Below are 15,117 nucleotides of genomic sequence, written 5' to 3' on the forward strand. Positions count from 1 at the left end.
GATGCAAGTTTACTGAGTCTCACATTCAACTTACGAATGCTACTTCATATCCTGTCTTATCAGAGGGAAGAAGAAACATTACTGATTATAGATAATATGCAAACATTTTTGACTCAATACATTTATGAAAGATTTTCCAGCTTTTTTTGTTTACAATGAAAAGTCAGGACTTGGAGATACTAATTCCACCAACTTTAGAATATACAGTATGATGCAATCTAAATAATCTGGGAAACCTTACATTATAAATGAATTCTTACACAGAAATCAGTACATAACAAGGTCGGGAATTGCAACTTGTAATTGTATTACTGTAATTATAATGCTGGTCACATAACCGGTGACTGCAAGAACTATGTGCACCCACCTGGGATGGCATATTCTGAATTGATCACATGAGAGGAAGAGTAGGATACAGCAGGCACCCGGCTCTCCTTGCCCCTTTGTCGGCAGCGACAGATAATAAGGAGTGCAAGCAGCAGAACCACCAAAATGACTAAAACAACAATGCCGATGATTGCCCCAAGGGAATCCCTCTCAAGTGGTACCACTGGAATAACTGAGCTTCCTTTCACATCTGCAGAAAAGAAGAACATTGCATGAATAGTTTGTACAAGTAGCCTACTGCTACCTAATAAACTGTGGTAATGATTAGTAAGAATATTGACATTTTACCTAACAGTCAGTGGACCAACTGAAATATGTATGGCTAAAGAGTTCATTTATTTTAATTCAGCGCAGTTGGCATGAAGTAACATAAATATTCTGAAACCAGTCATGTCATGTCAGTCAATCATTGTCCAAACCACTATATCCTAACACAGGGTCATGGGGGTCTGCTGGAGTCAATCCCAGCCAACACAGGAACAAACCCTGGGCAGGGCGCCAGTCCACAGCAGGGCGCACACACCCACACAATTTAGGATCGCCAATGCACCTAACCTGCATGTCTTTGGACTGTGGGAGGAAACCGGAGTACCCGGAGGAAACCCACGGAGACACAGGGAGAAATTGCAAATTCCATGCAGGGAGGACCCGGGAAGCAAACCCAGGTCTCCTTACTGCGAGGCAGCAGCGCTACCACTGCGCAACCGTGCTGCCCTTGAATCCAATTATTTTACACAGAGAATCACAGGCACGTGGAATAAATTGACAAGTAGCATGGAAGACAGTACTTTGATGACCTTCACAACTTGACTTGATGTAATTTTGGAATGGGATTGGAGCGGTTGATGGGCAAGATTTGGTCTGTTCTTGTCCATATTGTTTAATATTGTAATACAATGGCACAATGAGCAGAGCACAGGACATGGACCCACCTGAGATAAGGTGCCAGTCCATCACAGAATCCACTTATGCACACATGCACACACCAACATTAACACTCAGAAATTTGGATGTAGCAGATAGAATAGGATATTGTAGGACAATCACATTTTAATAATTTTTAACTTTTATTTCTGTACATTTCATTTCTCAATAAATAAAAATGATAGACTTTAACATACTTAAAGCTGAATTGAGCTAAACCCAAAACGTTACCGGTACTATAAAGTATAAAACTTTAAATTTAGTGACATAACATAAGAAGCTGACATATTTGAGTTTTTAATAATACTGATGTCATACTTGATTAGTCAGGTATACAGTGGTGTAAAAATTGCACCAATATATTTGTGCTGAAATGAATGCTCTTATATTGACTAAGTACACAGATGCCATCAGGAATCTAATTCCAAAATACATCTGACCTCAAGAATATCAGATATGGCTTTTTTGGACCTGTAATTCTCTGAATTCATGTTGAGTTCTCCATGTCCACTGAAGTAGCCCACTCTGCTTTCATGTTTCTTCTGTAAAGTCCCTAGTGATGTATTTTCACAAGGAGGCTGTGAATTTTTAACAGTTTTTTATATTCTTAATTTGTATATTTTATTTAAAAAGTCTTTTTCTAAAGACTTTCAGCTTTGCCACTTTTGCAGCTACAGGTGCCTCAAATGCTACACATTTTCCTCAATCTCTGCCCAATGTTCCCCAGTCATGATAATCCCAAATATTTTCAATGTCTTGAAATGAACTGACACACTCCAAAAAGTCATGGCTTTTTGTGCTCAATGTACAAATGGCATTAATCTGGATATGGATTACAATAGTCCTCGTGTTACTCTTACCTGTGATGCAGTCTCCTGATCTGCTTAACTCACATGAACACTTTCCTGTCTCGGGGTCACAAGTAACATTATTGGGGCAAGAGCAGATCTGGAGGCACCTAAGCCCAAATGTTCCAGAGGTACATCCTGTATGACACATTTGAGAAATCACATTCACTTTAAAATGTTACATTTGTCAAGTACTAACATTACACCGGTACAATCTCAAGACTTGAAAATACTCTTTTGGGTATAAAGTTTCTAATAAAATAACTGAATGCAGACTAACTTTTAACAACCGGTAAACTAAATGCTGTAGTGTTTGAACCATATCTGACCACCATTCATTGTTCTTAGCTGGTAATTGCAAGGCTAATGGACAAATGACAGTCTATTCATAAACACGGGTACACATCTGTATCTGCATTAACAGATAATAGGAGGGCAAGGGTTAGGAGGAAAATAACATACAGGATTACTCAGAAACTGTATTCTAAATAAAATTAAATGAAGGTTATTTTTTGTTTTTCACCAGAGTTTGCATTTTTTAAATCAAAATCACTGATATTAATGATTAAACTCCAATATTTCAATCCAGCCAAAAGGTTGAAAATATTCCTGCTATGCCAGGTCTTCACAGGCAGAATTGATCCAATCATATTGGGCCAATGCAATGTTTTCAAACATCCATTGGGATGAAGCCTAACTATCATGAGGAAACCATGGAGGACATGAACAGAACATACAAACTCTAAAATGACAGAAACACGGTTGGCAGTTGGAACTCTACTGCTGTGATGCATGTGGCGCTAAACATGGCACTGCCATGCCATGAACAAGAACAGCAAACTTTCTCAACAATATCTGAGTAAGCAGAAGTTAAAAATTGGTCTGTTTTTCGGAACTTACTCAGCATACAGTCGCTGCCCGTCCATCCTGGTAAGCAGGTACATGATCCATCAACTGAGTTGCATGAAGAACCATTGAAGCATTTGCAAATGCTGGTACAATGCTTTCCATAGTGTCCTGCAGGACAGCCTATGACAGACAGAGAGACACATAACACCCGTGCTTTAATTTTCAGCTACAAAGGAAACTAGGCAATATTCCCTGATGTTCAAGTCTGTCTTAGGCAAGTCATTAATTTTTATTAACACTTTTTAAAATTTTCTCTTTGATAGCTAAATGGACAATGTGGAGACATTAGAAAATGTTGTAGGATAACTAAAGCCAAATATAATGAAATTGGACATCAGTTGGAAACACAGAAACTTTCTGTCTGTTTCCTAGATATAGAAGTGTCATCCAATACTACTTGTGTCAAAGGGGGAGTGAAGCTAATGGTCCTGCTCCCAATCCAACACATACATCATTGCACAAGTGACAATAATGGCTGTATAAATGTATAATGACACTATAAGTAGGTTCTCCTCTAAATGTCATATACCTTTCGTGTTCCATTTTGAGATGTAAAAATGATTGAATTTTTAAAGTATTTCTATGATGTTATCATAGTCATACTCAAACATGCTTAATCCAAATCAAGACTTCTGTGATGTACTACAGGTATTTTTATAGTGTTTCCCCTTCAAATTTACAGTCCCAGTGTGCATAAGTGCCTGGTGTGACCAGTGAAAAACAATCACTGTTAGTTTTATTCATTTTTATTTACTTAGGTGATAGAGGATTGGACACAAAAAGGAATAATAACTGAAGAGCCAGCAGGGGTCAGATGGCCAGATAAATATTTGTATTTGGGTATAACCGAAATCATAGTCTGGAGAGCTAGATCAAGATGTTGTGTTTATTATTTCTTTTTGCATAGAGTCCTTTCTATAGTTTTTAAATAAAGCTCTGACAAGTCATTACCACAGCTCTTCATTCTTAAATAACATGGCACAATGACACTGCAACAGCAGGAAAATGTCCATTGACACAATGTGTGATGCAACACATCGCCCAAGACAAGACTGTAAACAATACTACAAAATAAATTACAGAAAATTAAACTAAGTAAAGAAAACACAGTCAAAACAATAAAAATATCTACACATTTTGACCACTGGATTCATTCAATCCGGAGTAATTTTTATGTCCTTGGCTGGTTTGCACTAACTTTTATCCTTTTTTCACTTAAATAAGATGTTTTGCAAGCACACCTTTTTTCCAGTCTGTATAGAAAACAAATACATTCAAGTGAAATCCTGGTGTTGCTTTTAAACTGCCATTTATGGAATTATTGAGATCATTTATATTTGTGGTGGTGTGTTCTGTGAATGGCACTATATAAAATAAAGTTAAGTTGCTTGTGTTTTATATATTTAGTGGTATTATGCCGAATGTGATGCTTTTACATCACTATAAAATGAGCCATATAGTACTAATTCAATCCAGTGAAAAGTTCTTTGCTAGAGAAGATTTATTTAGTAAGGCAAATGTCTAGAGAATTGTTAGGTTATATCAGCCTGGTTTTCTGTTAAACTGTAATTTTTCTAAAAAAGCCATAAACAAATTTTGAATGTAGTAATAAAAACTGACCTTCACTGCAGAGTGGGCCCATATAGCCGGGATCACAGTCGCATTGTCCAGTGATGTGATGGCAGGTGGCAGTGCTGTGAACACAAGGTGGACATCTCTGGGTGCAGTCACGGCCAAATGTGTTGGCCAGGCAGTCTGAAAGAGAAACACATAACGTCTCTCATTTATTAAACAAAAGTAATTTAGCATCGTTGTTAAACTTCCTAATAAGGCAGCATATGCCTAAGACTATCAAACAGACAAAATCTCTGCTGTCATTGGACAATTATAACAAATTCCATAACAATGGGCAACATTTTTTTTTAATTTTGCTTCCTATAAAATTTTGTTGATTATGACAGAAAACAAATCTTACTTCAGATTCACTGCATCAAAATTAAATTTCGAGAAACATGCAACTTACATTTATTGAATTTAATGTTTAATCACTTAATGATGCTAAAACATTGCATTAGATCTATTGAACTAAACATGGTTTGCTGCTGATTTTCTTTTGTACTCATCATCTATTTTCTCATTTCAGTGGTCAGCTAGTCACTTGCCCTGATATGGCTTTTACATTGCTGCAGAGTTCTGGTGAAACCCTTCACCATGTTTGCCTTTGACTACACAAAGATTAGCAGGGAAGAAGTCCAAATATGAATACAAAAAATTACTCTTTAGTGACATACTGCACCTCATGGTTTTGAATGCTTGAAGCATGTTATGAACCAGCTGGAGTTAGTTTGGTGCTTCGAAGTTACCAGTGAAATTCTCAACAACATCCTATAACACCTTCCATGTTATTTCCCCTTCCCCCACTAGCCAACCTTTGAACCACTTGTCACTGATGATGTGCCTGATTTTGGCATCGGTTATTTGTTGAAACATCCATCCATCCATTATCCAATCCACTATATTTTAACTACAGGGTCACGGGGGTCTGCTGGAGCCAATCCCAGCCAACACAGGGTGCAAGTCAGGAAACAAACCCCAGGCAGGGTGCCAGCCAACCACAGGGCACACACACCAAGCATACACATGAGGGACAATTTAGGATCGTCAATTCACCTAGCCTGTATGTCTTTGGACTGTGGGAGGAAACTGGAGCACACGGAGGAAACCCACGCAGACACGGGGAGAACATGCAAACTCCACGCAGGGAGGATGCAGGAAGCGAACCCAGGTCTCCTTACTGCGAGGCAGCAGTGCTACCACTGCACCACTGGGCCGCCCTTGCTGAAACATCTTTCACAAATATCAGAATCTTCTACCTTCCTTAATTATCGCTTTCATCAGTCCAAGTTTCATGTGAAAAGGAGGTAAAAATATCTTTGTTGGATCGACAAGTGGTTTATATGCCGCACTTTCCTGTGCTGGAATCAAATGCTTAGGGAGTGTTCAGGTGTTTTTAATGCAATTAGACTCTTTAACATGACTATAACATTCACAAATAAAAAAACACTATTGGTGATCTTTCTGTCCTGATCTGCACTAGTGCTGTGTGAGGAACTTGGAAAGAAATTGTCTATGTATTGGTGTATACGCACTTTGTTCACATTTTGGACCCTCAAATCCAGGAGCACACTGGCAGGTTCCATTTGAGGCCAGGCAGGTGGCGCCATTCTTGCAGTTACAGTTTTTGCTGCATTTGGGCCCCCAGTAACCCTCTTCACAGGGCTGGTCACAGGATGCACCTTTTTGAAAGAAGCAAAATAAAATGTCAGAATTATTTTAAAGATTCATTAATAACTGTAGATAGAGGAGGCACTTTGTTACCTTAAAATATTGAAGTAAATATGATCACTGTTGGAGCTATAGCTTCATATCTGGAGGTTTGAGTACGGGTATGCGTAACTCTTTACCCAAATACAATTATAGGAGGGGACCCCACATTTAAACAATCAGTTAATGCTTAGTCATGCTATATTAGCAGGAATGTTAGCTGACAAACATTAAAAAAATGTAGAAACATACCAATCCAGCCAGGAAGGCACTGGCAGTCTCCAGTAATATGGTCACATCCATTTGCATTCTCACATTTACATTGCAGTCCACAGCTCGGTCCATACATACCATCCTGTAATCAGAACTTTGTTAGTATCATTGACAACAGTAGGCTAATGTGTAAAAAAGATAATCAAAACTGATTTAGTTTTAGATGTCATGTCAAAAGGAAAAATATGCTGGGAGCTGTCATTTGGTATTGCATATTTGTTTGCTCTATGTTTATGGTGCTTGTTGCAAAACTGACTATATCAAAGCAAGACTGACAGTCTGATTTACAGTGTGTAGAAGGGGAAAACACCAAATTCATTGCTGCTGAAAGGTGTCCTGTTTTCTTTTTCTGCTCTGTTATTTATTTTTTGGGTTGATGCATCTAAAGCTTCACTGGAAAACCCTACCAGCTCTGGCTTTGGGATTACAGAACTTTCTTCACATCATGTTCACTCTTAGTGGCTGCACAGCTATGCATTACAATCAAAATCTAAATATAAGAAATGAACAGAACACATCAAAATCACTTTAAGACTTTACACTTTAAGTGTATAGTACACAATTGATGAGTCCACTCTGTCCATATGTACACAGGTTATGTGTTTCTTTGACAGTATAAGAGTTCATTTAATGCTGGTGATTTTGCTGTGCACTGCTCATGTAAAAGATGGAAAGTTGATGTAAATGTCCTCTAAATGTGGGGCACAGAAGGTGATTGCAGTATCATTTGTCACACAAGTGTATCAGAGGGTCACCGTCTGGGTTTACCTAAGGTACATAATACTATCTCAGGACGAGAGGGGCCACTGGCGCTAGTCATGTCCTCTTGTTTTCCCACAACAGGGCCGAGAAGACATCCAGTAAGGGGTTGCTGCCTCCGCCCCTTCCAGTCAGCTGCTTCTAGGATCCAAGCCTAGTGGAAGGAGGCATCATTCTATAATCAGAGCACCCCACAGGACAGAGTTCTATCCTCATGATCTACTTTTGTGAAAACCCCATGATTATTCCCTAAGAGACAATCTACTTTTTGTTTGTTTATATCTTGTGACAGATGTCCGGGTACTTTGCCCCACAGGGATGCCAGGAGATGGGAAGGACCGGGAGAGGGGCAGTATTTTCTCTGGAACATAGGAGGACAGCCTTCCTGGGTGGCATGGGGCCACGGAGCCGGGACGCTCAATCCTGGGGGAGGACGTGGCCATTGCCAGGAGGTGCCTGGACAGCTCCAGAACGGTGGTCGACAGCACTTCCGCCACAACAGGAAGTGCTATCAGAAGAGGAGCTGCATCTACATGCAGCACTTCCGCCACCCCCGGAAGTGCTGCCGGATGCTAATCAGGAAGCACCTGGATCACTTCCAGGGGCTGTATAAAGGAGGCCAACGCACTCCACTCGAGGTGAGAGTCGGGAGGGAGAAGACAGGAGCCTGAGGAGAAGAAGGTGGCTGAAGACGTAGAGAGAGAGTCAGGAGAAAGAGACTGAGTTGCCCGGATAAGGCATTGTGGTGCTGTATGTTGTATTGTGTAAATAAACGTGTGTATTTTCAGGACATTCCATGTCTGTCTGTCTGTGGCAGGGCAGAACTCTCACAATCTGCAATTTAATGTGCCTGTTAATTGTGACATGCCCCAACATTTACTCTCTTCAGCTTGTCATTCCTTTCTCGACCACACAATCAATTGACAAGACATTTGTCCTTGCTGGTGATTTGATGATTTCTTTCACTGCAAAATAATGGTTTAGGATTTAAAAGAAATTTAAAAAATTAGGACAATAGATTTGAGAAAAGAGAGGAGAGAATTCACTGCATCAAACTTGTTTGGTAAGCTAATAGGTAACTCATCCCACTATCTCACTTGGGTACTTTTTAAAAGCTGATTAAGTTTTCCAAAATATTCTACTTGACATGGTAGTTTGTCCTAGATTCCCATGATTCTTTGTGCGAAGAAGTGTGTCACGGGTGAGGAATCGCTTAGCTTAATGCATCCATTTCTCTCTTGAGTTGTACTCTCCGTGACAGAAGAGTTGACATTTGAACTTCCAATGCTGGGATTACAGACTGCCATTTTTACTGCACCACTAAAGGAATTCACCTTCGACCAGCAGCGTATCTGGCCACTTACTGTACCAGTCATGGTGCTTCTCTTAAGCAGCAGCATGTCTTTTTCAGATTGGTTTCAGAATTGAAATGCATTTTGTCATAATTTTTGTCAGTGTACTCCACTAATTTTAATGTCTTCCTCAAATTTCATATGCTTATTAACTATACCAGAATCTATGTAATTAATATAAATTAAACATAAAACAGCCTAAGGACAGAAGCCTGTACTGATAACCTTACCCCATGTAGAGTATTCTACTCTCACCCATACCCCTTGTCTCCTGCCCAATTAACCAATAATAAAATCCAGTTTTGTGAGTTAAAGACACTACAGAGACTCTACTCTAAAGAGCTAAAGAACCCACCACAAAAACTAAGTTATGAAAGATTAATTAGAAATGAAAGGAAGAAATTATACTGAGGATGAAATCAATACTAAATAACCACAGGAAAAAAAAGAAACCATCTACTCTATGCACAAAGACAACATCAAGTGATTTAAAAAAAATCTGAAAAGCTGACAATATAAATCATTTAAGGTTAGATTATTTCTTAACTCTTTAAACTGAGGTCTATTAATGTCTGTTTTTTGCTACTTTGATTTAACTAGCTATAACATCATCATTCTTCAGTAAATATTCATGTTCTACACCTCAAAATAAAGGTAACACATTTCTCTTTCAGAGTTTTTATAGCTGGAGAATTAGTTATGTGGTACACATATATTACAATAGAATAAGTTGTGAAATTCAGCGATGATTTTACTACAAAATACAGTTTGAATGTTATTCTTATTCCCATAGGTTTCCAAACAATATAGCAAAAAATTGCTATGAAGTATTTACAGTACAAGTAATGTTCCAAGATTTACTGTTTTGAATCAGTACAAAAAACAGGATTTTTTTCTAAGCTTTTACTGTTTTCAAATAAGCACCCATATCATACATACTATACCTATTATTGAAGACCCAAGGCCTATGCATCATTTTGAATGGCAGGTCATACACTGTCATAACAAAAATATTAAATAAGTATATACTCTGTATCCAAATTACAGCACCAATGCGATTCAAAAACAAAAGAAAAAAAAAGAAAAGAATTCTGAAATATAGAAAAGAAAGTGGCTTGTATGGTGTCATTTGAAAGTTGAAAATTTTAAAAAACCTTAACATTACAGTATTCAGAATCACAATTCACTTTATTGGTACACTAATGTGTACTAAGACTTTGTCTTGATAACACACATTGGTGCAAAATACAAGGACAACACAAAATACAAAAGATAAACATAAGAAGATAACATATAAAATGATAAAATATGATGCAGCATGCAAGGGCAATACAAACAACAAAGAGATAGTAGGATTAAAATGACCAGGCAGACTAGCATGCCAGTATACACAGATACTGAGTAGACGCTCTGCACTGATTAGTAAGAGTCACTGCAAATGGAAAAAAAACTGTTTAGGTTTCATTGGACAGAAGTCTTTAAAGCAGGTGATGTCCTGGGTGAGTCAGATCAGCAATGATCTTTAAGGCCTGCTTCCTTACAATGGACTCATATAGCACTTGAATGTGAGCTAAGCTACAGGCTATGATCCTTTCACAGGTTCTGTTGATGCGTTGCAGATTGGCCTTAGCGTGAACAGAGGCAGAACCAAACCAGACAAATATAGATGAAGTCAGAATGAACTTGATGATGACTGTGTAGAATTAGACTGAGGGAGATTGAATTTCCTCTGCTGACGCAAAAAATAAGCATTCTCTGATGGGCTTTCTTACTGTTTACCTGTGATGTTATTGTTCCACTTATGGATTTGGTCTGTCTGTCAGACTGTACCCTATTTAATCAGGATCAAGAAAGCCATAGCTTGTGGTTGCTGTAATGGAGCAACTGGCCATCTTTGAAAACATTAGAAAAATATGACAACATGGCATCAGGGTATGCAATATGGCATTTTAACTGCAAAACACCATATTTTAATCATATGAGAAAATGAATGATTTTATACATTTTTTAAAAAATGTTTTCATTATTGTTCAGATCCATTGGGGGTCTAAAATGATGTGGCTGAGTTTAAAAGGTTAATAAAACACGACATCTAACAAGGCTATTCCGTATCACCAATTCTATTTGCATTTATTATCAAACTGCAGGCCATTTGTCTGATCGAAAATAAAAATAATAATAGGGGAAGGAATGGAACACAATGTATCCCTTTACATGGACCATGTGATTCATTGGCATTTTTATCACACCTACTAGATGCATTTACACAAGATTTCCTAGTTTTAAATTAAATGGAATAAAATTGTGCTTTTTCCAGTGCACTCACTAGCACTATATTAGAACACTTTACCAAAATGTTCAGACATTTAAGATTAACAGCTGCAAAAACTAATTTTTGTGGCTTGATGGAAAGTTTTAAAGAAGATGTTAATGCATGATCAACGTTTCAGCTAGGAAGAATAATTAATATTGTTAAAATAAATGAATATGTTTCCCCAAACTTTCGTTTTTAGAATCTGTTTTAACAAGTTCAGCTCTACTCTAAGCTTGCTTTTTATGGATGACACAAATGCCACACATTTAAAGGATGACACTGCAATGATTAAAGGCAAGGGATGGCATGGCACTACCTGACTTCTAACTCTGCAACAGAGATGTGAATATTTGTAATTTAAGACAATGGTTGCAAGTGGAAAGTACTGTAAATTCATTTGCTTGGTTGGCTCTGAAAAGAATTCCTTGTACAAATTCCTTTTTATATGTAATACTTTTCTCTGTGCTATAGTTATTAATAATTATAATATTATTAGCAAACAGATTGCACTTTTCTCACTCAATATATGTAATCAATATAGGAAACACATTAAGGCAGGGATGATTTTGTATTCTTGCCCTCCTTCAACTACACAGAATTTAATCTGTGGAGGTCATTAGGTATCTCAACCTTCAGAGAATAGACAATACAAAGATCTCTTGATCAACTCTGTTGAAAATAGAATGGAATTCCCTCCACACACTTATTTCTCTCTTTGCATGTCAGAAATCTTATTAAAAAATCTGCCTAACATCCATCTTCCAGGAATGTCTACATTTGAAAATATTCTATTTAGTAATAAGGAGAAAATTGAATGTATTTCCTGACTGTATCAATTAAAAAATCATCACTAGGCCATTGTAACCAATGCTGGGAAAGACACCTCTACATTAATATCTGAGGCAAAGAGTGGAATTTTATTATTTATAATATTCATTCTTCAACAATATGTGCAGAACACTTACTTCATAAAACAACAGGAAATTACCATTACACAGAGTTGGGAATGAGCTCAGGTTAGGACAGGTCAACACAATTACAAGAAAAGAGACTGAAGCAAATCAAAATGGGGACTCACTGGACAAGGTTGATCACATCTTTCTCCTCTCCAGCCTGGGGTACAAGAACATGACCCATCTAGGGGGTTACAAGATGCTCCATTGAAACACTGGCATGTTAGATTGCAGTTCTGACCCCAGGTACCACTGGAACAGGGTATAGAGCAATCCGGCCCGAGCCAACCTGCAGGCATGAAACAAGTTAAATAAGGAATGACGCAAAATGGACCAGTAGAATATGTAAAGCTTTCTTTTTAAAGTCTAGCTATTGAAATCAGTAAAAAGGAGGATCCTGGGCATAAAGCTTGATCATAAGGCCTTATTTTCATTAAAGGAACACATCATGACTTCACTCTTCTACATAACTGCAAGATGTGGAAACAGTAATACAAGTTTTGTGTTAGCCAATTAGATTTTTGTAATGCACTTAGGACTACCAATAAACAATATTAATTGCCTGCACTTTGTTCAAAAGACAGTAGCAAGAGTTTTAATTAAAAAGAGAAAGTTTGTAAACATTTCACCAGTATTACTATCATTAGTTTGGCCATCTGTGTCTTTTAAGACTGATTTTAAAATACTCTCAATAGTTTGGCAACTTCCTATATTTCAGAATTCTTGTCTCGCTACATGGCTAATTGTAATCTCAAATCTTTGTGCATTGGCTTGCTTTTTGTTGCTAGGAACGGAGCATAAAAAGGCTTTTTAATGAGCTCTTTCATAATTTATTCATAGTACATCTAATGTAAATTTATTTAAGTTAATACTAAATTATTATTATTTATTTTTTAGAATTTTAGCTACTAATGACTTCGTTTTTCTTTGTATTTCTTCCTAGTATCCTATGGAGCTGCTCTGCACCACTGACACCTTACCAAAGTACTCAGTGTCTATGATGTTGGAAAGCATGGATAATGTTGTTGCTATGATGATACCTGCAGTGCCAGCTCTTTGCAGACTTACGATCATTTCATTATCACATTTAAGTTCTTTAGAATGCCCAGATTTTTGCTGTTGGACCCCTAGAAGTTTATTTTCTCTACTTTCTATACCGGCTCAAATTGTTGTATTCCTCTTCTCTCTGGCCATCTGCCAATAGCATATATTATCAAATTAGACACTGGCCATTACAATTATAAACAGGGGTGCACATAACATATTTGGTCTTGTTCTCAGGGGAGAACCTGGGGTTGTTGCTTGGTCCTCATTTTTTTTAAATACATTTTTTCCATGACCCACCTCACAGGATGAACAACAATAGAGGGATACATGGATAACTTGACATTGCATGTACTTTAATTTCAACTGAGAATAAATAAAACCAGTACAACAAAATATCTGTTCTTTAAAGCCCTGTAGTATGTAGCTTTCTAATGAAATGACTGCTTTTCAAACACTTAAACCAAATGAAATGACAGCTTTTTAAGCACTGAGAACAGTTACTGCTATTTAAAAGCACTGAAAGTTATCTTATGTCATCATCATCATCATCACTCCCCTCTTGACTTTCTTTCCTCTATTTCAAAAACAGTAAAAGACGCAGATGTACTAGGCCTGTTCTTTTCTCCCTGGTTCAGTCTGCGATTAGCTGTTTGCATCCACAAGTCAACAGCTGGCTTTGGATCAAAGGTCTCTGTTGTGAACTTTGACAATAGAATGTGCATTAGAGATGAGCGGTGAGAGTCTGACAGGCAGGATCTGTACTTGTTTTTTATTATGTTCAGATATGAAAATCACATCTCGCATGCAGCACTGCTCAAGGGCAGTGTAAGGGACAACAGAAGGACTTTCTGAATGTTGGAGCAACTGCCTGGTTTGCTTGTCTTCACTACATTCACCAGGTTATGCACAGAGGAGGCTACCAAATGATTTCCTGCTTGCTTTAAACGCATCCACTCTCTTAAAGTGGAGACTCTGTCAAAAGACTTGCTGGCCTCATATGTCTCAAGGATGTTACTAAGTATTATGTTGCCAAAACTGTGGAGGTCTTTCATTCCAAGAGGCCAAGTTGTCGGATCAAAAATCAAAAAGTGATCACATGATTTGAGGGATTCATATCTGCTTTTAAACTCGTGAATTAGAGCTCTCCCCACATCTTTCTTGTCCCTGTCAGCATCAGCATGTGACACAGTCTCCTTCCTGTACTTACCCTCACTGTCCATCAGTAGTGTCATCGGTCCAATAGCAACCATAAACTCATCTTTGCATTCACCAATAGTCAGATTCTCTTTCTGGAACCTGAGGAAGATGAACTATAAAATGCTCCCAATATCAAGCATATTGGCTAGAAAAGAATGAAAATGCTCTGTGCAGATATGCTTTAGGTTATTGTCATCACTTGTTGCCACTTGAATCTGAATGGCTGGTAACATTCTCCATATTTTCAACAGAGTCTCCTGTCTCCATGCAGACCATCTGATATTGTTAAACTTTCCAAATTTGACAAAAGCAATGCCTTTCTCCTCACAGATCTGCTTTAGTTGTGCAATTTGTTTTGCACCCCCTTTCTTAAGTAAAAGCTTAGCAACTTCACCGTGGATTGATTAAATGACTCACGGTATGGGACCGTGCGATCAGCTGACTTGGCGCAGTTCTACAGGGTGTGGGCGGTACACAGGATATGCACAAGGGAATCCCCGATGTCCACCATCTGACGTAAATTTGGAATGACCCCATTGTAAATTCCAACGTTGACAACGGCTCCGTCAGTGCATACTGAGACCAGCTTCATCTTCCACTCCGCTAAACCACACATATGAAACAATTGAACAAGTCCGTCCACTATGTCCTGTGCTGTTCGATTGGCCCCCAGGTTAATTATTCCAAGGAAATCTGAGCTGAATTGCCCGTTGCTAGACACAGAAACAATGTACACAATTTCCTGCTCCATTTTTGTTATATCTTCTGATCCAACGAAGAGGATGTCTCAAAATTCAGCTGATATCAGTTTTTCACTCACATTTGAAGTT

General features: G+C 38.0%; 1 protein-coding gene across 2 annotated transcripts in view; it reads right to left on the reverse strand.

The window, feature by feature from the left end:
* pear1 (platelet endothelial aggregation receptor 1) overlaps positions 1-15,117 on the reverse strand; it is a 146,210-nt gene that overhangs the window by 12,190 nt on the left and 118,903 nt on the right. For both annotated transcript variants that reach the window (XM_039752634.1, XM_039752625.1), the window contains exons 12-18: positions 12,169-12,332; positions 6,645-6,747; positions 6,218-6,364; positions 4,689-4,823; positions 3,060-3,188; positions 2,172-2,297; positions 368-577 (exon numbers count right to left, since the gene is read on the reverse strand). In XM_039752634.1, coding sequence (XP_039608568.1) covers positions 368-577; positions 2,172-2,297; positions 3,060-3,188; positions 4,689-4,823; positions 6,218-6,364; positions 6,645-6,747; positions 12,169-12,332 — 1,014 coding nt within the window. The remainder of the gene's footprint in view (positions 1-367; positions 578-2,171; positions 2,298-3,059; positions 3,189-4,688; positions 4,824-6,217; positions 6,365-6,644; positions 6,748-12,168; positions 12,333-15,117) is intronic.

The sequence above is a fragment of the Polypterus senegalus genome, chromosome 1 (genome assembly GCF_016835505.1).
Source record: "Polypterus senegalus isolate Bchr_013 chromosome 1, ASM1683550v1, whole genome shotgun sequence".
NCBI lineage: Eukaryota > Metazoa > Chordata > Cladistia > Polypteriformes > Polypteridae > Polypterus > Polypterus senegalus.